The sequence below is a fragment of the Macrobrachium nipponense genome, chromosome 13, assembly GCF_015104395.2.
Source record: "Macrobrachium nipponense isolate FS-2020 chromosome 13, ASM1510439v2, whole genome shotgun sequence".
NCBI lineage: Eukaryota > Metazoa > Arthropoda > Malacostraca > Decapoda > Palaemonidae > Macrobrachium > Macrobrachium nipponense.
Genome location: NC_087206.1, coordinates 24,896,405 through 24,921,682, shown reverse-complemented (window position 1 = coordinate 24,921,682; position 25,278 = coordinate 24,896,405). Strand labels below are relative to the sequence as shown.

At 42.3% G+C, this 25,278-nt stretch overlaps 1 protein-coding gene across 1 annotated transcript in view; it reads right to left on the bottom strand.

Moving 5' to 3' along the window:
• LOC135225692 (nucleolar protein 14-like) overlaps positions 1 to 25,278 on the bottom strand; it is a gene marked incomplete at its 5' end in the record, with an annotated part of 100,984 nt that overhangs the window by 40,940 nt on the left and 34,766 nt on the right. The window contains 1 exon segment of the mRNA XM_064265044.1: positions 1,675 to 1,740. Within this exon segment, the coding sequence (XP_064121114.1) occupies positions 1,675 to 1,740 (66 nt within the window).

Below are 25,278 nucleotides of genomic sequence, written 5' to 3'. Positions count from 1 at the left end.
GAACTCACATACCTACAGAACGAACATTGACCTGCTAAGTAAGCATCTTAGTGTCACACCATCCCAGAAAAGAGCTATCAGCTTTCTTAAGCTGTCGCTCGGACTTTGTCTCCATGGGAAGTTAAATATGATGAGTCTCCAATTTCTAAGAAATGTCACAACGATACATATTATCGGTCTTTATTTATTACAGTAGCTCAGCCACCCTCCTGGCTAGCCCCAGCCTAGCCGCAAGCCAGATAAAACAGCTCAATATATAAAAAAAAAACACATTGGCCGGCTCATTAAACACAAAATATAGTAGTAACTGCACGTCTCTCGCAGCACAAAGTAATGTCTATCACGCTCCATCTCCAATAACAATTGGGTGTATATACTTTTTTCATTTTGGATTCTTGAATATCCCTCTTTGCCTGCAACTGCAACTCGTGAAAAATACGCTGTAGGAAGGCGAAACGTCTCCCTGTGGAAGACATCTAATGGCTTCTGTAGACCCAAAAGCGCTGTGTTACTCTGTTAGACTGTTGTAGAAAAACTCCCTTAAGTACCCTGGGCAAATGACAGCAACATCTCTGCAACGGCTGGTGGCGTCTTGCTAGCGTCGGGGAATGACGATTATGGTGTGTTTAAGTATGTCAGTCAGTTCATCAGTCAATCAAAAAAAGAAAATTAACCCCCAGACATACTACTATCAGATAATGACCTCAAAAATTCCCCCAAAAAACTAATGATAGGGTTGTGAAACATAGGGAGATATTAATATTTTGCATAAAAAGGAAAAAATTACATACATTACAGGAAAAACAAAATATTATATATTATGCAGCAATAAAGGTAAACAAAAACAATAAGATAAAATAATTCCAAGAACAAAGAATAAGTTACATTAATCATCTGCAGCTGAGATTTAAAAGGAAGCCCTTGTATCAGTATGTATTGATTTTAAAAGCATAACTGTATTGTGATTTAAACCTAAATGGACGGACACCCTCAAATGAATAACAATAACAGGTTTTCAGTGGTGGACAGATTACCTCCTGGCGAGTATCAATATTACATGCCATCAATTTGGAGAAATCTATCTGTCTGTCTGTCTGTCTCCCAATGATGTCTTTTTATATATTTGCTTATAAATATAACCAGGGTGTAATTGTTGTTTGAGTTATCTTTTATGATAGTACATCAGTTATAATTGTAATTTTGCAAATAAAAGTGCAGACATATTAGAAAAAAAGTATAATAATCCAAATAAGTTGCTGCATCTTCAATCTCAGTAAATTTACATAAATATTTTACAACAAATATAGTCAGAATTTTTTACTGATTTTAGTTCTTATCCGCTATGATATTACGTGAGCTGTAATTATATTTTGACAAAATAAAATAAATTTAATTAGTAGAAAAGGTAGGGAGATTTTTTTTATTTTTTTTCTGACACCATGTGCATTTGCATGTCTTCCTCTTTCCACTGATGTGTTTTTTTTCTTAAATTGGCCGACCTCTAAGTTTGCCTGGTCTGGCATGCCGCATATTGATTTTTTAGCCCAGCTCTTAAGGGTTAAAAAGGAAGCCCTTCTATCAGTATTGATTTTAAAATCATAACTGTACTGGTATTTTTCCAATTAAGAATTATTTCTGCTACTACTTTTACAACTAATTAACAAGAATACTTACACAATCAGCCATTGGATATCTTTTGAATTCAACTTTTGAGCAGTCCTCATATTTTTCTTCTAATACCTATAAGAGATGGAATTACTGATAAATATTGAAGAACTATAAAAAAGTAAATTATCAAAAATATAAAATTACTTTCTCAGAACATTGTTCATTTCAAACAAGCCCTGGACTTCCCAGTACAAGAATAAAATTAACTAAAATAGATAAAAAGCTTAACTTTCTTTGCTATATTTACACATAGAAAGTTTATTTTCATTCTGCAAGGCCTGCTAGGGAAGTTCACAGAGAATTAAAAAAGAAAGAAAAATAAATTACTGATAGTCATTCCAATATATACATTTAAATAAAAAATGTAACCAATACACATTTAAATCAAGAATGTAAATTCCTAAGTAAAAAGGATGACACTTCCATTCCTTGCATCAGAATCTCTCACCCCACAGAGGTAACCTCTTTATGTTAACAGTACACTGTACCCATTCTGCAGTTATGTGAATTCTAGATGGTTTGCAAACTGTTATAGTACAGTGAACCCTGTATGTGCGGATTTCTCTCTGGAACATATACCCTCCCCATTTGTGGAAAATTTGCCTATTCATGGTATTTTTTATGAGAAATATCCACAAATTCCTGTTCTTTTTTTATCAATCAATTTCATTATAAAATGCACTTTTTTTGTGATAAAACTATTTAAAAAACCAGGTATAAATATTTTTAGTGGGGTTTTCTTGAGTTTTTGTCTAACAAAATAGGCAGTTTTAAGCCTTTTTATAGGGGTTTCAACTATTTGCAGGGGGGTCTGGTACCCATCCCCTGTGAATACGGGGGGAACATTGTATCAATAAATCATGGCTTGCATAAAATGATAAATTTTCTAAGATAATTTGTATTTTTCATAGCTACACACCTGAGGTCTTAACAATAGGATAATATTCTAGCACTTAGCTGGATCCAGTTAAACAATCAGTGATTGAAAAGCAAAGAATCTGTGAGATCTGGCAATGCGGGCATATATCGGGTGAAAACTGGTCAAAGACCACGCACCCACACTATAGCGTTTAGTCTTTTTCTTAACCGCCGGGGTGAGAGTCACGGTTGCTTACTCTCCTCCATCCTGGATGTTTGCCCATTTTTGCTCTTTTGCTTGTCTGTGTGTGTGTGTGCTTATGGCTTCCTCTGGGTCTCTGGCCTCACCAAAGTATGTGCCCCGGGGACTCAAGGTTTCCCGTGTTCTCGTTTCTTGGCTTCTTAAGCTACAGACCCCCATTCCACATGCAGTAGGTGTCATGCTAATTTTTGTACTATAACAAATCCCTGCCCGGATTGTTGTGTGTGGCCGAAATCGCAGTAGAAGTTATTTCATAGTAAGAGAGAGCATTGTAGAGTTTCGACTCTTCCTTCGTGGGAAGGGTTTTCATTGCCTCGCCCAGATGGTTCGTCTTCTTCCTCAGTCACACCCCATGATGCTAGAGTTTGTGCCTGTCTTCTTCCTTTTCTTCCATCGATTCATCATTGAAAGCATCGGGAGGCCCTCAAGGCTGATTTATATATACTGTACCCCCTCTCCCCTATTTCATCAGTTTCTTCTCTTCCAGGATCGGAGATGTCCATAATGGCGGCGCGCTAGTGTCCACTTGGTCTACGGGGTTGTCCCTCCTTGGGTTTTTTGATACATTTCATAGATGCTCACTCCCGCCCTCAGGCCTCCTTAGCTCTATCTCCTCACCCTGGCCTTCTCTATGTTGGTGGCCGCAGTCAGCCATAGGTAGTGCCACTGACTGAGTATCATCTTATCACTCTGGCCAGTGAGGCCTGCCACTAGCTCGGGTCAGGGAGAGGCCGTGATGTCTCTCTCAGTGCCATTGGTGATGACACTCCAAGTTCCATCGGTGACATCACTCCCTGCTACGTTGCTGTCGTCGGTTAGGGCTGCTGCGCTGCCTCGCTCCTCTGTGTCATCATCGTTTGCTCCCGTGACATCACTGGTGCCATCCAGGACATATCCTCTTCCATCCGTATCATCTGCATCCTCTCTTGCACATCCAACCGAGGCTTTATGTCAGGCGGTTCTAAAATGATTGGACTGTTTTAGAGGATAGGTTTGCTGCCTTCTCTGCTTGGAAGGCTGTGAGCAAGCATGTTGCATCGCCTCCCCCCTTTCCTGCCAAGAGGGTGTGTAAGGAGGGAGTGTTGCCTTCCTTCCCTCCATCGCCTCCATCTCCACCGCATCAGAGTATCAAGCATTGGAGGGTTAAGGACTTGGTTATTTCTTCGTCAACGAGTGAAGAGCAGCACATCCGTGTTCCTGAGAGTGTTAGTGTTTCGTCTCCTTTCCCTGTGCAATCTGCTGTTGCTGTGTTGTCCTCTTCTTTGGGACACAAGCATGTTGCAGCTTCGCACGTATGTGTGCATGTTGGTGATTTGTCTGCTGCTTCTGTTCCAGTGCCTATTCGTCATTGTAAGGACCTTAAGGGGCCTGCGAAAAGATCGAAGGTTGTGAATGCATAAGTGGTGCAGCCAGGGTGTTCGCCTTCCCCATCCTTGATGCAGTTCGTGGTTTGACTCCAAGGGATTTTTGTTCTGCGTCAAGAGTTTGAGATGCTTCTCCGTCGCACGTACGTGTCTGCTCTACATGGACGCGTACATGGACACAAACGTGAGTCATCTATTGCGAGTGTTCGTAGTAGTGTTCCTAGTGTTGTGATTGGTTCGTCGCAGGAGTTGGCGCGTGGCTCCAGTCCGGACAGGTCTTTGGTATCTGTGTTGGCTGGCACTTTAGGTTCTTTGGTTACTGGTCTGCAGTTGTTTTGCTTGAAGAAGGTGTGTTGGATAAGCCTGCATCTCCCTCTTGTCATCAGTCTCCATTGCCAGAGCAGGAGGAAGGAGACACACAAGAGTTTTTGTCTTCCTTTACCGAGGTTGTTGATTTCATTCGTGGGTTCAACAATCTGGAGAGTAGGACTCAGGGTCGGTCATCTTTCATTCCTACTTGTTGCTGGGGCTACGCAAGATCCTGAGTAATCTTTTCAGCTTCTTTTATTGGGGCATGTCCATTCAGTCTTGCAGAAGGTATCAGACCGGGACAGATCTCTTAGGTCAAGGGGTTCTTCCAAGTGGCTTCCTCCACCCCTCACGTGGCATAGGAAGTATTACGCTATGAACACTGTCTGCTTGTTGCCTCAACACCTTAACCCAGACGTCATATGTCTCAAGCCAGGGGAGGCTTACATAGTTAGGTACATAAGAAAATAGCAGTATATCTGAAACACAGTACAACCTAGTCTTATCACTTACTACTCAAGAAACCCATTAACTCATACACTAAGAAAAATTTAAAGGGTAGTTAATACAAAATCTTGAGTGCCGTGAACCATAAAACTTGCTTTAAAAGGATAAGACTGTTAACTACATTTCAGTTCAGTAGCGATGCCACATTTTCACAAAATCATTTATGACAGCATAAGCTGTATATGTCTTGTACATGACGTATTCTATGAAATATGACAAATTTGTAACTAATTTGTATTTTTCATAACTAACAAACCTGAGGTCTAACATTAGGATTTACTAGCGCCAAGCTGGAAACCGATAGAATTAAAATTAAACTTGTGCGATCCAGGGACTATTGTCATCTATACCAGGTCACGGGGCATGTACACCCAGAATCCCCACGGCGTCGTGCTGGACCCGGCCAGTTATACTTCTAACACAGTTTAGACTGCTAGAGGGATGGTTCGAGCTGGGCCTTTAACCCTGTTAAGACCTTATTTGGTTTGTTAGTTATGAAAAATACAAATTAGTTACAATTTGTCATTTGTTGCATATACAAAAACAAACCTTTGGTCTTAACATTAGGATAGACTTACTTACTGGAGGGAGGTAAGTCTCTAACTGACTGGGAGTTTGCCACCTATATCCATTTCCGAATATTAGGAGTATTCTAAGAGAATGGACTATAAACCCTTGAACCAAAGATATGAGGAAATCTATTGGTTTCCCTCACTGGGTGATGGTATCATGCCATGGTTTATAAACTATGGGAAAATAGAGGACCCTCCATTCTCATAAATCACACTTGTCCCTTGTATCTGGATCCACCATCACCCCTCCCTTCCATATTACCGAGAAAGTATACTATACTCTAACATAACTTTACAGTATGGCTGACCACCTCACCTGCATCTAGTCCGTTCCAGCTCAAGATGGTTCTCTCCTTCATACTGCCCGTAGGTAAAGGAGTAGAAAGAAAGTAGTAAAGAAAAAAGACCAGTCATCCCATTCATTCTACTTTCATACCCTGATCTTATACTAGACACAAACTGACCCGCCAGGGGTACTGGAAGATCTATACCACTTGCTGGGCCGCCACCACTGGACCCAAGGAAAAGGTATCCAAGGATCTATGGCAACGTCTTTTAAATAAAAGGAGTGAAAGTCGTTTGGCGTTTGCCAAACACCAGTTTTCTGAATTCTCTCCACAGACATATTCTTCTTGAATGCCAAAGAAGCACTCAAGCCTCTAATGTCAAGAGGCCTAGCCCTCTCCTGGCTATCTGACCCCCTGTCTTCTGTCATGTAGGCATTCCTGATTGTTTCTCTTAGCCAAAACGATATTGTATTCCTGGACCCTTCCTTTTGGTTCCGTCCTGTACTTAAGAACAACCTCCTGCACCCCCGCCTGAGGTGCCTTGTCCTCCTTAAGTACTCTCTTGTTACCCTGACAGGACACAGAAGCATCTCATCCTTGTCATGATCTACAAAATCTGCCAGAGAAGGTATGGGAAAAAAAAAAAAAAAAAAAAAGTCAAATCTGCCGTCCACTATTGATGGGTTTTGAGTTTTGGCCATGAATTCTGGCACAAACTTGAATGCCACTGACTTCCAACCTCTCGAGTGCTTTACAATATATGACAGGCCATGTAGTTCCCCCACCCTTTTGGTTGAAGCTAGGGCCAATAAGAAGACTGTCTTCAGGGTTAGGCTCCTATCTGTGGACTGCCTTATTGGTTCGTAGGGGGGTTTTGTCAGACGACTCAGTGCCATGGTCAAATCCCAATCTGGGGCTTTCAGTTCCTTTGGTGAACATGACTGCTCAAAGCTCTTGATCAACATGGCCAACTCCCATGAAGATGAAATGTCCACACCTTTCAGTAATCACGGAATCAGTCATTCACAGGTGTTTTTTCTGGACCGTTTCTCATGCTATATCACTGGAATGAATCACAGCATCGCGGGACCAAACATGTTGCTAAAGCGATGTTTATCGGTAGGCTAAGCATCGGCCGCAGTCCGATAATCACCAACATACATGTAACAACTCACATTATGATACTAACTGACAATAAAGGTAATACAGTGGGGCCTCACTTAGTTGCGAATCAGCAATCACGGATTCAGTTAATCACGGGTTTTTCCTTGGACCACTTCTCAGTCTATATCGCTGGTATGAATCGCAGCATCGTGGGCTTGTCTGTGGTAGGCTAAGCCTTGTCCGGTTCCGATAACCAGCAAATGCATGAACAGATTCACATTATGATATTAACTGACAATAAAAGGTAATAAAACCATTCTCACTTATATATTATTGGCATATCTTCATAATATATAGCCTATTCATGGAATAATTCCACATTATTGACATCAACTTGTAGTTGAGTGGCCAGCAGAAATGTAAACATTGAGTTACACTTCACAGCACCTTTGTCATTCTTAACCTCTTAGAAATGTTAATAGTAGTAGTGTAAGTACAGTTGTAATAACATTTAGGAAAACATTAATGTTCAATTCGAAATTCATTATTGTTTTGGTATAACGTAATCAACTTCTCTGAAAACTTCAGTCATACAAACAATAATTATCATAGATTATCGTATTGTTGTTTGCGATCGGCGACGAAGCGTAAAAGTAATAAAACCATTTTTACCTTATATAGTATTGTCATATATTCATAATAAAATGCATATCTTATATTTTATTTGCATATCTTCTTAATAAAAAGCCTCTTCAAGGAATAATTCCTTGGGGAATGCATTTTCAAAAGACAAAAATGATATTGTTAGAATACAATAAAGTTTTGTACATACTTACCCGGCAGATATATACTTAGCTTATGTCTCCCGACGTCCGACAGAAATTCGAATTTCGCCGGCACACGCTGCAGGTAGGTCAGGCTGATTATACCCCCTGCCGCTGTGGGTGGGCAAGGGAATAGGAACCATTACCGTGTTCTAGAACCAGATTTTCTCTTCCACCTGTCTCCGAGGGAGGTTGGTGGCCATCAATCGTATATATCTGCCAGGTAAGTATGTACAAAACTTTATTGTATCTTAACAATATCATTTTTGTACATGCAACTTCCCCGGCAGATATATACTTAGCTGATTGACACCCTTGGTGGTGGGTAAGAGACAACTATTTACTGAATAGACAGGTAAACAACATAGGTTGTAGGTAATAAATAAATAAAACCTTGGTTCCTACTTGTTCAGGCGGAATATTCCATGGCTAATGCCTAGGAATCTGCTTCGCCTCAAGAGCCTCAGCGAGGATGTGACCTATGGCTAAGAGTTCTTGTGGTCTGTCGATGGGGTCTTATCCATTTACTCGACAGAGCTCTTACATGACAATATGCCTATGCCTAGTGGCATAATTAAGGAGCACAACACCGATCCGATCACCTGATCCTAACACGAGGGTTAGTGCTCAAGTTGAAAGAGTTATCCCCAAACTCCTTTCAAACAACCCAAAGAAAAAACACAACGTTAAATAAAATTTTAACCACTAGTTAAAGATCAGTATCGGCTCCCTATCCCAGCAATGTATCCGCAGACACGTATCAACCAAGAGAGAAGGAAAATCTCTCGTAGGTTATCTTGACATCCTTCGGATATTGGAAGTCAACACAGAGTTGCATCTCCCGTATGACAGCTAATATGTCCTTAGACATATTGTTAAGGGAAAGAACAAGAATTCGGAAAAGCTCGCACTTCATGCACTTTTAATTCTCAGCTGTTTGAAGGAATCATCAATGTCACTTAGTAAGGCTTAGGAGATCACATTGTCTCAAAGAAGGCCAGGGCGTTCTTTGATATAGATCTCTTCTGGGTGAAGCCTGGAGCCTGGCTAGCGCCTCGCGCCTGGCTGGAGCCTTGTGCCTGAATGGCGCCTAGAGCCTGGCTGGAGCCTCGCGCTGGCTGGCGCCTGATTGGCTCCTCCCTCCTGGCTAGCGCCTCGCCTGGCGGGATGGCGGGAGCCTTGCGTCTGGCTGGCGCCTTGCGCCTGGAGCTGGCAGAAGACTTCATGATTACTGTCTATGAGTCTGCATGCCTCAAGAGTTTCAGCGAGGTAGGGACCTATGACTGACAAACCCCTTCTGGATCATGTCAATGGGGCTAGCCCGCTTACACGACAGAGCCTTCTCGGACGTGCCAATGGGGGCTGACCCCACTTACATGGCAGAGCCTTACCTGTATCATATCAATGGGGACTAGCCCTCTTACATGACAGAGCTTTAGGTTTCTCTTTACTGGAGGAGCCTTGCGCCTGGATGGATCCTCAATCCTGACTGGAGCCTAGCCTTGAAGGAGCCTGGCACCTGGATGGCGCCTGGCTGGCTTCTAGAGCCTGGCTGGCTCCTAGAGCCTGGCTGGCGCCTCGCGCCTGGCTTGGCTCCTCCACACTTGCTGGAGCTTCGAGCTTGGAAGAGTCTCTAGGCTGTCTGGTGATGTCCCACATCGGACACTCTTATATCTGTCCCGATTTGTTCGCCTCTGGCGCATTTGCGCCAGTTGGAGGCCCGCTCTCTCAGTATCCGACCATGACAGAGTTCCTTGGAAATGTCCGCCTCTGGCGTTTTTTCGCCTGTATTGGCATTTGGCGCCTGGCTGGCGCTACATTGTCCGAGAGTCCTGAACAACCACATAGTTTATCAGGAGACTGGAGAAGGGTGGAAGAAATTCTTCCCCTTTGAGCGTTTTGGCCCCTGGCAAGGGGAGGTGATTGTAGTCAGCTACATCCAGTAGCATCAGGATATCTACAATACGAGAGAGAAGAGTCTTCCACCGAGGAGGATCCTTCGTGAATACTTTCCTTTGCTAACGAGGATCTTCTTACATGTTGATGAGGTTCCTCGTTGCAGAATCTTCCTATCCTTGCCGGAAGGAAGGGAAGGAGTCTGGAAGTCGAAGGAGACTCCGAGCTGAAATTGGGCGGAACCCTGATTTCTAGCTCTAATTGTAACCTTCTGAATACCTTCTGGGAAGCATTTCGAGCCCTCATCGCACCCCGAAGACTCTGTAGGCAAACGTTTGAATCATCTCTTCTTCTGTAGATGAAAATGTAAGTACCCCTGCCTGGGCAACGAAAACCTTCTATCTGAAAGCGTTGCGTCAGGATAGAGGGTTTTAGTTCTTTTGCCAGACATTACTATGCTGGCAAGAACCCATTGCTGTGTCTCCATTGAATCTGATGCGAGATTCCAATGCACAAAAAATTCACTTGTCTTCTTGGTCGTTTAGGGCTAAGAGAAACAAAGAATTCCTTCATAAACTTTCTCAAAGAAGTTTGATGAGGAGCAGTTCCATTTTGTCGGAACACGGAATCTGTGGCCACAAAAAAAATCCCATTCGACGTACAAGATATCCTACTCTTGTCGTATTGCGGTATCGTATAAGATCCCGAAGATCTTAATCCTCTGTTATCTCTAATTCCCCTTGTAGAGACAGAGTATAGCCTTTTACTGCGTTCTTTGATAGCAGATATATACATAGGTGATTCTTCCCTCTGAAAGTGAAGAAAAAACCTCGCTATGTGGTTCACAAGAGGTAATCGGAAGAGGACAGTTTCCTCATTCCATCTAGCACGATCTGCAGCAATTCTATGTCTTAGCCATGACTATTGTCATTTACCTTGAAAAATCCTCTCATTCGTGTCCACTTCTGGTCAGTCTGCACGCGGACAGGACTCAGAGTGGAGAGGTTTTTCAGGTCTATTTATAATAGATTCTGATAGAATATCCAGATACTCTTGGAAAAGCCTTAGGAAACATCCTGTGAGAAGAACGTGACTTCTGTGAATCCAACCTCTCTAAGGCCACAATGAGGCATTCATCCTCTCTTCCTTTGACCTCCCATTTATCTTAATACCTGTTAAGAATTTATAACTAGAGGAAAAAAGACTAAAGTTTATTCACCTTCTTTAAATTAAAGATGTCGTATATTGCTACCACCTCTCTTGGTTCAAGGAAAAGGAAGCAGTCTATAGGAAGCCTGTTCGTCTTCTACCTTGCGAAGAGATCTCTGAAGAAGAATTTCCGCAGGTTTCTCACAACTCTTTTCAATAAATGTTAGACATATGTTAACAGTTATTATCTTCGATCGAGAAGGTTCTCACGGACATTCAAAATCTGGCATCGAACCTCTTAAGGATCGTTACGTTCCGTGTCTGTTCCCAATAGTTCTCTTTTGTTAACGCGAACAGGGGCGAAAAAGAGATTCTCGATGCTCTTTGCGATATGAGAGAGTCTTGGAATTGGCCTAAGTGATTAAAATAAATTATTTCATCATTCCTCGCAAGCAACCCCTTTCCGATTAAACATGGTAACGAAATCAGGAACGAATCTTGCCGTTACCGAGCCTGCTGTCCGAGGAGACTACTGGACTCTTAGGTTAATAACTCGCTAAAACGAGAAAATATCTTGGATGGTGCTTCTGGCGCATTGCGCCAGGCTGGCGCTTCTGACGCTTTGCGCCAGGCTGGCGCTTTCCTTCTAGTTCTTTTAGGTTATGTGCCAGAACACTGTGCCTTTATGGTACCCGACATCCTTCACATGTTATTCCGTTCTTAGTAGGAAAAACAAACTTTATATACGTAGTTATAGTCCATTCAGGGAAACAACTTCTGCCACTAAGAGAATGTTTCCCATCGACTCACCCATCTTCTCTTGAGCAATATCCGATTCTAAAAAAGGTTGTGTGCGTTTCTCGAAGGATGAGAGAATTATAGTATATCGTGCTCTGCCGTATTAGAATCCTTTATAATACTGTCACATTGTGGTAAACAGCATTAATCTAGGAAACCTTTGTAAGGATACTAGGAATTCTGTAGTTAACTTCGGTATGTGCATAAGACTTGACCATACCGTAGTCTTAAAGTGAATTCTCTACTACATTCATCTTCTCACTAAGCATGTACTCTAATAAGCCATGCTTTCGTAAGCAAGAGAGCATTATATAATATAGAGTTCCGCTGCGTTAGAATCCTTTAATAATGTTACCTACGGTAAACAGCATTGAAATGTTGTAATATCTTTCTTATTGAAAGCTTCTTAGCAAAAGGCAGACAATCTTTTATTTATGTGTGCTTAACTATCCCTCAATCCGAGGCTAAAACCGCGATTGTAGGGGAGAGACACGGTTAGTCATTCCATCCCGCAGGAGAGACATGTAACCAACCAGTCATGCCCGACACCTACATGGTACTGCGTAACTGTCTGCGTTGGTCTAGCGATAGGAGTCTCCGTTAGCCGTCTGGCCTTACTCTTCCAGAGTTGCCAGCTACTCCATTCAATAAAGGAATCTTATAAAATTATTATCGAACTTCAGGAAGTTCGTTATTAATGCATATTTAAGCGAAACAAGACTTTGATAAATCTAGAAGCTAAGTAGGTGTTGTCTTAACAATCCCTTTAAGCGTAGTCCTCCTAGGAAATTCCTGGAAGGATACTGGTAATTGAGTTGCTCAGCAAAGAAGTAACTACGGTATGTGCTTATGATTTGCCGTATCGTATTCTCATACAGCAGATACTCTACTACCTTCTTTCCCTGCCGAGGCAGATAGAGAAAGGAAAAATTTTTTACTATCTTCGTTCTTTTCGTTAATAGAACGATAGAAAGAGTATATATATCTCCTTAAGGAAGGAAGTTAATCCAGGAACTCTTTAATCTTCGTGATTTCCTCGTAAATCGCGGAAGAGACAGAATTCCTGTTCATCTGTAGGGTTTACGGAAGGAAGTAAATATTCCTATCCGTCATCATACCCAAACGTCGATGAGATTCTTATAAGAAAACTCCCAAAGCTCTTGCCTCTTCATAACGAGGGAAGAGCATGAATGAAGGAGAGAGTCCGCATTGAGAGGAACTGCCAAAAACAGGAGTCTTCTGAATAATGAAAAAATGGCTTCTCTTAGTATCAGAATCCTTCTGACAAAAGCGACGGCCGCCTGTGCGACATCTTGCACCTTTGCCAGGGGAAAAGTTGCCTCAAGTTAAAACTCAAAGAGGAGTCTCACAACTGACCTCTCTCTCTATAAGAAAATTTGGAATATTCTGGCGCCTGGCTCCTTGCGCCTAGCGCCTGGAATGTTCCGCACGCTAGAAAGGAGACTCGCTCCTGGAACGTTCCGTTTGCGTGAAGGTCCGTGCGCCCTGATAGTTCCGAGCGCCTACAAGACCCCTTTAGAAAGAGCCTCTTGCCCGGAAACGTTCAATGGAAGGATCGTTCTGATTGCCACTCTACTATAAGGCTCCTTGCTCTAGCCGTCTGTTTTACTGGCGCAATTTGCACCAGGCTGGCGCTTCATCTCTTTAAGGCGCCTTGCGCCAAGAAAAATTTTTCTAGAACGCGGCTTGTGCTCAGTTGCTGGAACGCGGCTCGCGTTTGGTTGTAGGAACGCCGCTCGCTGCTGGCTGTTGGAACGTGGCTCACGTAGCTTGCTGGAACGCGGCTTCCTGGCTGGCTCTTGCTCAGTGTTCTCTTAGTTTTCTGAGAACACGCTAGATCATCCAAACTCCAAAACATACATTCTTCGTCTTTTCGGAAGTAAGACGAAGAGACGCACTTTTTAAAGGGTGCCTTTTCAATGCTATCCTTGGCAGTCTGGGACGCTCTACAGAACCTGCCAAAAGGCACGCCTGACCGGTGGGGATTCTCTGAAACCTCCTTACGGCTTTCAACATTCCTTCTCCTCTGGGCCTGTGAGGCTTGAAGAGGTCTAGACCTGGGAGCGAGACAGAGCCGATCAGACGCATCCTCCACTGCAATGGGGAACACTAGTAATCACTTCTTACCTTTTAAATAGCTCGCATTTTGAGCCACAATCCTTGTCTTCAAATTGCAATATGAATTTGAAGTTTCTGCGAAGTAAGAAGGTGATGAGGATGCAACACTACTAGTTACTGTTAATACTCTAATTGCTCGTTAGTACGAGTATCCAAAAAACTTTTAAAGAAACGATCTAGTTACATGCTTACTGACTCCCTAAAGTAGGAAGTCAGTTTATTTTCTCAATCAATTCTAACACTATACACGTATTAATGAATAATATTATATTTCCCTTTGCTTGCAAACTATGTGAGTGTCTACCGAAAATTTCGGTAGTTACACGTTCATATATTCTTCAAAATTTTCGAAGCCAAATTCATTAAAAAGTTAATAGCGTATGCCGAACCAAAGACCCAGTACTTCCCTGCAAAAGACAGCCAGAAGATCGATGGCGATGAAAAACGAAAATCAAGTCAGGAGGTAGCAACAACATATGTTGACACTACCGCGACAGAGAAAATCTGGTTCTAGAACGGGAATGGTTCCTAGGTTCCTGCCACCCAGCGGCAGGGGGGTAGATCACCTGACCTACCTGCAGCGTGTGCCGCGAAATTCGCCAATTTCTGTCGGACATCGGAGCATAAGCTAAGTATATATCTGCCGGGGAAGTTGCATGTACAAAAAAATACACTTTACATGTTTACAGTATGGTAACGATTACTTATTTTTATGTGATTACATTAATATTACAGTATGGTACTCTAAGCAGTACAGTAACTATTTGTTGATCATAAATGTATATTCGTTCACACAAAAAAATACGTATGACCACCATGACGTCACCAAACTTACAGTCTCCTTCGTCATCAACTTTTACACAAGTGATAAGTGGTTACACCGTTCTACAAACTACCGATGTATTTTTACGTAAGTATCCTCTAAACTCGTCATAAATCACTTTACTACTTTTTTGTGGAGCCTAAATACTACGTATATTCCGGAAAAGTAACGAAATTGCGAATTTTACCATAGAGCAAGATTCACTAATTACTGTTTTCTTCTTCTTTTCATGACTAAATGCATTTTTTGGATAAAATCATTTACAAATTTTCAAATACTATGAATGTAAATAGCAAAATCTCTCTCTCTCTTATAACTTACAGAAAAAAAACTATAATACTGATCTATTATTGTCGTAATAAAAAACAAGATGGTCCCGACATTTGTAGATGTAGTGTTGCCATATTTTTTTATTCTTTCTGTGATTTACGAAACTGTGCTTCAATACAACTTTTATAGTTGACTCAATGGATTATCAGATATTATAACAGTATACAAGAGAATATCTTATCACTATCCATGTTTCATTTCTTACCATCCATAAAAATATTTAAAAAAATACAAATTTCATTTATGTTATTCTCGAGCTAAGAAGTCAACAGTACTCTCGTCCTAAGCTGCCTCTCTCTCTCTCTCTCTCTCTCATCTCTCTCTCTCTCTCTCTCTCTCTCTCTCTCTCTCTCTCTCTCTCTCTCTCAATGAAATATGAATTACTGTATCATAATATCACAAACTATTATGTACGGTTAAAAATAATAATAATTCCATTAATAAATTAGTTCTTTTAGCAACTAAATTGTTTTCCAAAATAATTCTTTAGGTAATAAATGTCCATCAGCTGATTCTAAACAAACTAAATAAAAGACAAAATAGATTTTGATTGCTGTATTTTGCTGTTTATACATTAATATTATAGTTGGGTGCTGTAATCATTACAGTAAATCATGTTTCTGGGCTCAGCTCGTGTCGCCCTATGAAAGTATCCTTAATATCATTCTTTCTGGGCAAAATTAATCTAAAATTACCAGAGAAAAACAAAATTAAGAAAATGTCAGTAAAACTGACTCGCTCACTCTATAAAAGAAGTGTCGGTATGAGAATAGGGGCGAGTGGGATCACTACCACGAGTCATTCACCATTTAGACCTTCCAATCTAAAATCCCCACCAGAGAGAGCTGATACGAAAGGGTGATGCGGCCGCTACTACTACTACTACTACTGACGCCACGGACAGCAGCGCCCCTAGCGGTCATCCTTAATCTTTAGACGTACACGTTGAGTGCATTTTTCTCTCGTGCCGTATTTTCTTTGGATTTCCAATCTAATTCATCATGGAACATGCTGCCATCGCATCGGCTAAGTTAAGTGCCTCATAAGTAGTATTTTACCGTGTTTTTGTCTTCCAGGGACCAGTATTTTCCTTCTTAATAGGTTATACGGTCTCCCGGTTGACTCGTGGCGGCGGCATGCCGCCGTCGTTAAGGTTTCCCGGTCTCCCATACTGGGACATCTTATACTTATGGCTTACTATATCACGTTCATCGTTTATTACATCGTTTTTATAGCTAGGACAGCCCTTTTACCATTTCTCTTAGTTTGGTATTTAGGGCTATTCTGTGTTTCTGGCCCAGCATCCCGGCTCTTGCTCTTCATCGGCTATCGCTGGCTCCGAGTAGTCAACTGTTCCTTGGAACAGTTTGCCTCCTCCTGGGCTTCTTTTTCTTTTTCAAAAGTGTCTTTTCCCTCTTTTACGATGTATTATTAGTTTTATTTAGGGTGTTAGGCTAGCCTAGGTGCTTGTCCCATGTGTTGGTACAGTCTGGTTCATGTGGCCCTTCCATGGTTGTGTTGCTATCGCGGCTTAGGCCACTTGCGGTCACGTGTTCCATAGCACCTTACCCTTCCCCTTCCCTCCCTACCAGGTATAGGGAGGGGTCTGGGGGGGGACTCCTTGGTTACCATGACAACCACAGTAGCCTTCCTCCCTCTTTCTCTGAGGAGGCCAGGAGCTCCCCCAGCTAGGGTATAGGGCGACCACTTGTCTCGGTACCGGGTCACCGAGCGGGTAGTTGTAGGGACGAGGAGGGGTAGGCCACCCCCCCCTCTCTCTCTCTCCGCCGCGTTACGCCGGGAACCCCCTCCTATTGCTCAGTCCCACCCTACCCCTACTGTAATGACGGAGACCTCCGCTGCAGCCGGGGCCACCCCTTTGGTTATAGTTCGTCTGGCTCCGCCAGCGGCGGGGGTGGTATCATACTAGTGGTCTGTTGCTTGCCTACTATATCCTCTTTTTTTTTCCGCTACCGGAGGAGAGCTTGCTTCTTACCCGGGCACTCTTCTAGTAGACGGGGACTTTATATATTTAGTTATAAATATAAGGATGTGTACCCTAATTTTACGGTGAATTTTATTTTTGTTTTAATTATTTTTGTGTATACCATCTCCGTCGTTCTCCGTCGTGGTTTCATGGCGCTCACCACCACCACCTGGTTGGATATTTTTCTCCTGTCTCCGGCGTTAGCCTTAGACAACTACCAACCGCCTAGTTACCACACGTATTATGGCGGGGGCTCTGGTTTAATCTAACTTTCAGCTCCTCCGGCATGCAGCGGAGCAATTGTTAGGCTGTAAGTGTGCTCCTGATACTTATGTATCTTTCCACTTACAGGCTACCAACTGTCAGGTCCTGGGGTGTAACGCGACGCTTTACGACCCCTGCGCCCACGAGGAGTGCAGGGACTCACGCCCCGTGTGCCACGACCACAATGGTATGATCGTCTGGCACCCAGAAGCCTGCACCATATGCTACGACCTTGTCAGTCAGCTGTTGGGGGGGTAAGTCTACTTTTAGACTTCTTAGTTGTATCACTAATAACACTTAGTTATAAGCTTGTTAAACCCCGTCCCCGCCGCTAGAAGCTTCATTTTCGCCTTCTCTTTCAGGCTGCCGCCGTGGAAGGAAGTCGCCTTAGCAACCCTGAAGGCTTGGGTGCGGATTCGGGGAAAAAGAACGCCGCCAAGGGCCAGCCATACATCCTAGATAAGAAGCTGGGCTGTTCAGATCTTCCCCGGCGGCAAGTCAACCGGTTATGTTGATCCCATCTCGGCAGCCCTCTCATAGCTTCCATACAGCAAGAAGTGCAGCAGGCGTTCGGGTCCGCGTCCACGCAGGAGCCAGTCCCAGACGTCGCGAACTTGGACCTGAACATCGAACCTATGGCGGTAGGGGCGGAGGATTTGTTGGTTGAGGTAGGTGTGTCGGGCGCCAAGGTCTTCCTTGGGCGCTCCTGGATCTTATTCTCCTGTCCCTTATACTGCTTCTTTCCAAGGCTTTACGGGATCTGAGATCCCTACCTGTTCTACCGCTCTCTCTGTACCCCCGAAGGTGAAGGGACAGAGAGAACAGAAGACCCTCCACAAGACGACTTCTAAGAAGTCGTCGTCGTCTTTCTTCAGCAAAGAAGTCTTCGACTTCCTATGCTGACGCGGTGAAGGCAAAGCCGAGCTCTTCGTACTCTAAGAGCTCTAGAAGCAAGGCTTCTAAGGAGAAGGCTCGCGCTCCAGCCGAGCCAACGCCTTCTCCGGCCTCCACCGCATCCACTCGGCACAACGCCGGTTGGAGTAGCAGGACCAAGCTCCTTGATCCCACCGCCTTCTCGGCAGTGGTGATGCAACAAGTGGGAGAGATGGTGGCTCACAGGTCTCCGCCCTCCCTGGAACCAGGTTTGAACAGATGTTTGCCGCAGCTGTCAAACACCCTCAGTCAGTCGGGCCAATCCATCCAGGATCTCTATAACAGAGTTTAGAGAGAATAATGGGACCGTTGTAGCTGGGCTTTCTCAGGTTCCTCAGCCAATCTCCCCAGTAGCAGGTACTGGCATTCTTCAGCTACCTCTATATGAGTCCCTACCAGCCTTCTCCATGGATAACCCATGGAGAGTGGCCGCTTACGCTCCATTCAAGGACGGTATGATCTCTGTCCCGGAGTGTGGAACTCGAAGGATTGAGGACTTCGAGTTTTATCCTCCTGGATTGACTCAGCCTTTCATTGGATATGCTAGGCTGACCGTGGCTGCCCTCACTAGAGAGGACAAGATTTCCCGAGAAAAACGTGCTGTATAGTATGGGAGCATGCACAGCGGGAATGGTTCACTGCCTAGAGGACTGGGAGTGTACCAACACTAAGCTCCAGGCTTTCAAGAGTCCTTTCACTATTTTTGCGACGGAGGAGGAGGCTTCTCTTCCGTTCGCTACCAAAATAGTGGAAGCGACTCTTCAGGCAGTCCTCAAGGATGAGCCCATGCCACAGCTGAGGGAAGCTGAATCTACTTCTCCGCTCTTTCCAGCCTTTGGAGAATTGTGGGAGAACTTGCCTGCCACGTTCACGATTGGTAAGCTTAAGCCAGACTGCGCAATGGACCAGTTTGGCGAGAAGCTTCCAAGGCTGCCTGATACTTTGATTCAGGCAGAGTTCGATGCTCGAACTAGGTTTGGGAGGTCCCTCAACTCCCTGATTATCACGGAAATGGCGGCCCTGTCTATGGCACAGAACCGCTATTCAAGATTCTGGCCAAGTCTCAGCTCCAAACAGTTCAGACGGATGCTTTCGACTTCTTCCAAGCTAGGAGGAACTGCCGAAAGCACGTTCTGCAGGAGTGCACTATTAGGCACGAACCTAATAGACTCCTGGCTTCCAGCATGTGGGGGGCGGACCTCTTTCCAGAGTCCGCTGTGAACGAGGTGCACCACGAGGCTGCTAGGCTCAACCAGAGCCTTAGGGCTAGGTGGGGCATCTCTTCTAAGAGGAAGCAAGAAACCGCCCCTGCTGCTGGTAAGAAACTTAAGAAAGTCTGGCAGAAGGTTCCAGCCTTACCAGAAACAACAGCAGCAACAGCAGTTGTTCAGGCCGTCCCAGTTACCCAACAGGGACAGCCATCGACTTCGAAACAGGCCCAACCCATCCTCCTGTTGTCCCCTCAGTCTCAACCCTCAACCTCCTACGCAGTCTCGCCGGCCTTCAACTCCATGTATGAAAGTCAGGCTTACCCAGCCTTTAATAGGTTTTCGAGAGGTAGCAGGGCGAGGGGCCACTTTCGCCAGCGTGGCACAGGGAGAGCTGCAAGGGGAAGGCAATTCAGAGGAGGGCGCGGAGGTCAACCCGCCCAACAACAGTGAGGCTCCCCAGGTAGGAGGGAGGGCTGTTCCTCTTCCGTCACAGGTGGGGGTTCAGCAAACAAATGGGCACAGAGCATCGTGTTCCAAGGGATTGGGTTGGAGTTGGATAAAAGATCCCCCTCCAATCAAATAATTTTATCAGGAACCATCAAAGGAATTGACAGATTACGCGGAGGAACTCCTTCAGAAAGGAGCTATTGCGAGAGTCAAGCATCTAAAATTTCAAGGTCGCTTATTCAGCGTGCCAAAGAAAGGCTCAACAAAAAGAAGGGTAATCTTAGACTTGTCAAAGCTAAACTCTTTCATTCGTTGTGACAAGTTCAAAATGCTTACCATCTCGCAGGTAAGGACCTTACTTCCACCGTGGGGCCGTCACATCCTCCATCGATCTTACAGACGCATACTATCATATCCCTATAGCCCAGGCACTTCGTCCATTCCTAGGCTTCAAACTAGGAAATCAGACGTTATCATTCAAAGTGATGCCCTTCGGTCTGAATGTAGCCCCCAGGGTATTCACGAAGATAGCAGAATGGTAGTTCAACAGTTGAGAACTCAAGGGATAATGGTAGCAGCATACCTCGACGATTGGTTGATCTGGGCACCAACGGTCGAGGAATGTCTCAAAGCCACAAAAAAGGTAGTTCAATTTCTGGAACATCTGGGGTTCCAGATAAACAAGACGAAATCCAGACTTACTCCAGAGTCTCGTTTTCAGTGGCTAGGAATCCAATGGGATTTGTCTTTCCCACAATCTGTCAATTCCGGTGGTCAAAAGGAAAGAAATAGCCCAAGTCTGTGAAACAATTTCTCAAATGCAAACAAACATCAAGGAGAAACCAGGAAAGAATCCTAGGTTCTCTTCAGTTTGCCTCAGTGACAGACATCCTCCTGAGAGCAGGCTGAAAGATATAAATCGAGTTTGGCGATCGAGAGCAAACGCCAAATCTCGAGACAAGTTGTCAGTAATTCCACAGATCCTTCGCAATCAGCTCCGTCCATGGACAAAAGTGAAGAACCTGGCCAAACTAGTACCCCTTCAATATCCCCTTCCAGTGTTAACCATTCACACGGATGCCTCCCCCTTCCCGGGTCCGGGGTGGGGGGGATATTCTCAATTCAAGCAAGTTCAGGGGACTTAGGTAGTTCAGTTCCGCCAGCTTCACATAAACGTCCTGGAAGCAATGGCAGTATTTCTTACCCTGAAGAGACTTCTTCCCCCAAAAAAGTCTCATCTAAGACTAGTTTTGGACAGTGCAGTGGTAGTTCATTGCATCAACAGAGGGGGGTCCAAATCCAAACACGTGAATCATGTCATGATAGCCATCTTTGCCCTAGCAGACAAACACAAATGGCATCTGTCTGCCACTCACCTGGCGGGGGTAAGAAATGTGATAGCAGACGCTTTGTCCCGGTCAGTCCCTCTGGAATCGAATGGTCCCTGGACGACAGGTCATTCCAGTGGATATGCCGGAGAGTCCCAGGTCTCCAAGTGGATCTCTTCGCCTCACAAGCGAACCACAAGCTCCCTTGCTATGTGGCCCCCAACCTGGACCCTCTGGCTTATGCCACGGACGCCCACCCTGTCGTTTTAGATTGGAATCAGTGGAGAAAAATTTATGTTTTTCCTCCAGTGAATCTTCTTTTGAAAGTCTTGAGCAAGCTGAGGACTTTCAAGGGACTAGTAGCTCTGATTGCTCCAGACTGGCCCAAGAGCAACTGGTATCCTCTGCTTCTGGAATTGGGTCTCCACGACCTCAACGGATCCCCAATCCCAAGCTGTCACAATCAGTACAAATGAGGACTGTGTTCGCTTCCTCAGGAATTCTTCAGACCCTAACTTTATGGACTTCATTAAGTTTGCAGCTCACAAAGATGCTAACATTGATCCACAAAACATCCTCTTCCTAGAATCAGATAAAAGAGAGTCAACTATTAGACAATATGACTCAGCTGTTAAAAAATTAGCATCCTTCCTGAAAGAATCAAACACTACAACCATGACAGTTAAACTTAGCTATATCCTTTTTCAGATCCTTGTTTGAAAAAGGTTGGCAGCTAGCACTATTACTACTCATAAATCGGCTTTGAAGAAGATCTTTCAGTTGGGTTTCCAGATAGACCTAACAGAATCTTACTTTACGTCTATTTCCTAAAGCCTATGCTAGACTTAGACCTTCTCAAAGGCCTACTGCAGTCTCATGGTTCTTAAATGATGTCCTCAAACTAGCCTCAGATACCCCCCCTGACAACTCGTCTTGTACATTCATAAGGCTTCTTAGAAAGACGTTATTCTTATTAAGCCTAGCTTCAGGAGCTAGAATTTCAGAACTGTCGGCTATATCCAGAGATGCGGGTCATGTGGAATTCCTCCCCTCAGGAGAAGTTCTACTTGCGCCGGATCGTAGTTTTTTGGCTAAAAATGAGGATTCCTTCTTGCAAAGGAGGGGCGCCTTGGAAAAGTACATCCCACTTCCAGCAAGATCCTTCTCATCTCGGCCCAGTATCAACTTTAAGAGCCTTTCTATCTCGTACATCCTCAAGATCCTCAGGCTCTCTCTTTATGAGAGAAAAAGGTGGTACTTTATCAGTAAAAGGAAGGTAGACAACAGATCCTTTACTTCATTAAACAAGCCAATCCTGATTCATTTCCAAAAGCACATGACATCAGAGGAGTAGCCACCTCAATTAATTACTTCCAACATATGAACTTTGAAGATCTTAAAAAGTATGCTGGATGGAAATCTCCGACAGTCTTTAAACGTCACTACCTAAAGTCCTTGGAATCTTTAAAATTTTCTGCAGTAGCAGCGGGAAACATTGTTTCTCCTGATACTGTATAGTAGTCGTAGTATAGATCCAGGTCTCCTTTCTACCTACCTCGTCCAACATGCCTCACCCTATTGCCATGCTACTCGGATACTCTAGCCTTAGCCGCTGAAATCATATTGGTGGATTGTCCCTTATTTTTTTTGCTAGGGACATCCACACTATGTACTTATAATGTACTTCAGTGTTCCTACCCTTATTTTTATGCTAGGGTAGGACACAATGTGTTTGGTATTATGTAAATATCTTACTTAAGTGAATCTATTTTGTTATTTTGCACTACATTACTGGATTATTACTATGTTTAATATAAGTTCATTTTTAAGTACTTTATATTGTTTGCTTTCTTTATCATGTCATTGTTTAGGATAAGTTAGCTTTAAGTACTTTGTTTGTATACTGTAATGTCCCTGATTCACTTATATTATATATCTCTTTTTTACAACTGATTTTCATTTGTTTTTCCTTATTCCCATCTTGTCTGTTTCTCTGGTACTCTTTCATAGGCCGACACGAGCTGAGCCCAGAAAAAGGGATTTTGACGAAAGGAAAAATCTATTTCTGGGTGATTGGCTCGGTGTGCCTATGAAACCCACCCTGTCTTCGTTTACCCACCCTGCAGGACAAGATGTTCATAGATTAAGGATGACCGCTAGGGCGCTGCTGTCCGTGGCGTCCAGTAGTAGTAGTAGTAGCGGCCGCATCACCCTTTCGTATCAGCTCTCTCTGGTGGGGATTTTAGATTGGAAGGTCTAAATGGTGAATGACTCGTGGTATGGATCTCCACTCGCCCCGATTCTCATACCGACACTTCTTTTATAGAGTGAGCGAGTCATTTTACTGACATTTTCTTAATTTTAATTTTGTTTTTCTCTGGTAATTTTTAGATTAATTTTGCCTAAAAAGAATGATATTAAGGATACTTTCATAGGGCGACACGAGCCAATCACCCAGAAATAGATTTTTCCTACGTCCAAAATCCCTTTCCCTTTTTTTTTATCATAAATATGTGTCATTCATGAAATAGATATACTATGTACTTTTAGTTTGGTGCAGCAGCCAAATCATGAAAATAGAAAGGAATTGTTAGGTAATTATACTTTTGTTTGCTGATCTGATGAAGGGGAAATTGAAGATAGGAAAGAATAACTTTGAAACTGTCTTGAATTTAGTTTAAGGTGATAGTAGAAGACATATTTGGTACTTGAACTAAAGTAGGCAGTTATAAACATTGAAATAGTGGTCTTGGGTGGGTTAAGTATTAAAGTAGGCAGTTTAAAGCAATTTTTTTTTTGGGGGGGGTACCAGGATAACACGGGTATTTGCCTTATCACGGGGGGTTCCTGGGCCCTATCCCCCGCGATTAACGTGGCCCTATTGTAAAACTGTTCTCACCTTATATATTATTGGCATATCTTCATAATGAATAGCCTATTCAAGGTATATGTAAGACGTTCATTGGTAGGCTAAACCTAATTGCAGTGCGATAACCAACAACATACATGAACAGATTCACAATATGATACTAACTGACAATAAAGGTAATAAAACCATTCTCACCTTATATATTATAGGCATATCTCTGAGTTAAGTTCCATTCGGCAACTAAAAACAGTGATGATATTGGTAAAACGACATCAGTTGATTATTTTAAGAATGTCAACAAAACCAGAATACAAATGGTAGATTGCTATGTTCATATCATAATACTATAATATGGTAATAATAATATAATATATATATATATATATATATATATATTATATATATTAATATATATATATATATATATATATATATAATATCATAAATATATATAATATAATATATATATATATATATATATATATATATATATATATATATATATAATATATATAATATATATATATATATATATATATATATATATATATATCTATATATATATATATATATATATATATATATATATATATATATATATATATATAGATATATATATATATATATATAATATATATATATATATATATATATATACATATATATATATATATATATATATAATATATATAATATATATATTATTACCATATTATAGTATTATGATATGAACATAGCAATCTACCATTTGTATTCTGGTTTTGTTTACATTCTTAAAATAATCAACTGATGTCGTTTTTACCAATATCATCACTGTTTTTAGTTGCCGAATGGAACTTAACTCAGAGATATGCCTATAACTATATAAGGTGAGAATGGTTTTATTACCATTTATTGTCAGTTAGTATCATATTGTGAATCTGTTCATGTATGTTGTTGGTTATCGCACTGCAATTAGGTTTAGCCTACCAATGAACGTCTATATATATATATATATATATATATATATATATATATATATATATATATATATATATATATATATATATATATATATATATATATATATATATAATATATATATATATATATATATATATATATATATATATATATATATATATATATATATATATATATATATATATATATATATATATATATATATATATATATATATATATATGGAGAAACAGCTGATTGATGATGTCATCTGCCATAAGTATCGAGCGTTTATCGAGTTGTGTTTAAGTTGTCACTGCCGATAATCAATGGTGGCTTCCAAAGATTAAAATAAAATACGTTTTTACCCATTCTTCATGTAATGGAGATCTGAAGAAAGAATCTCT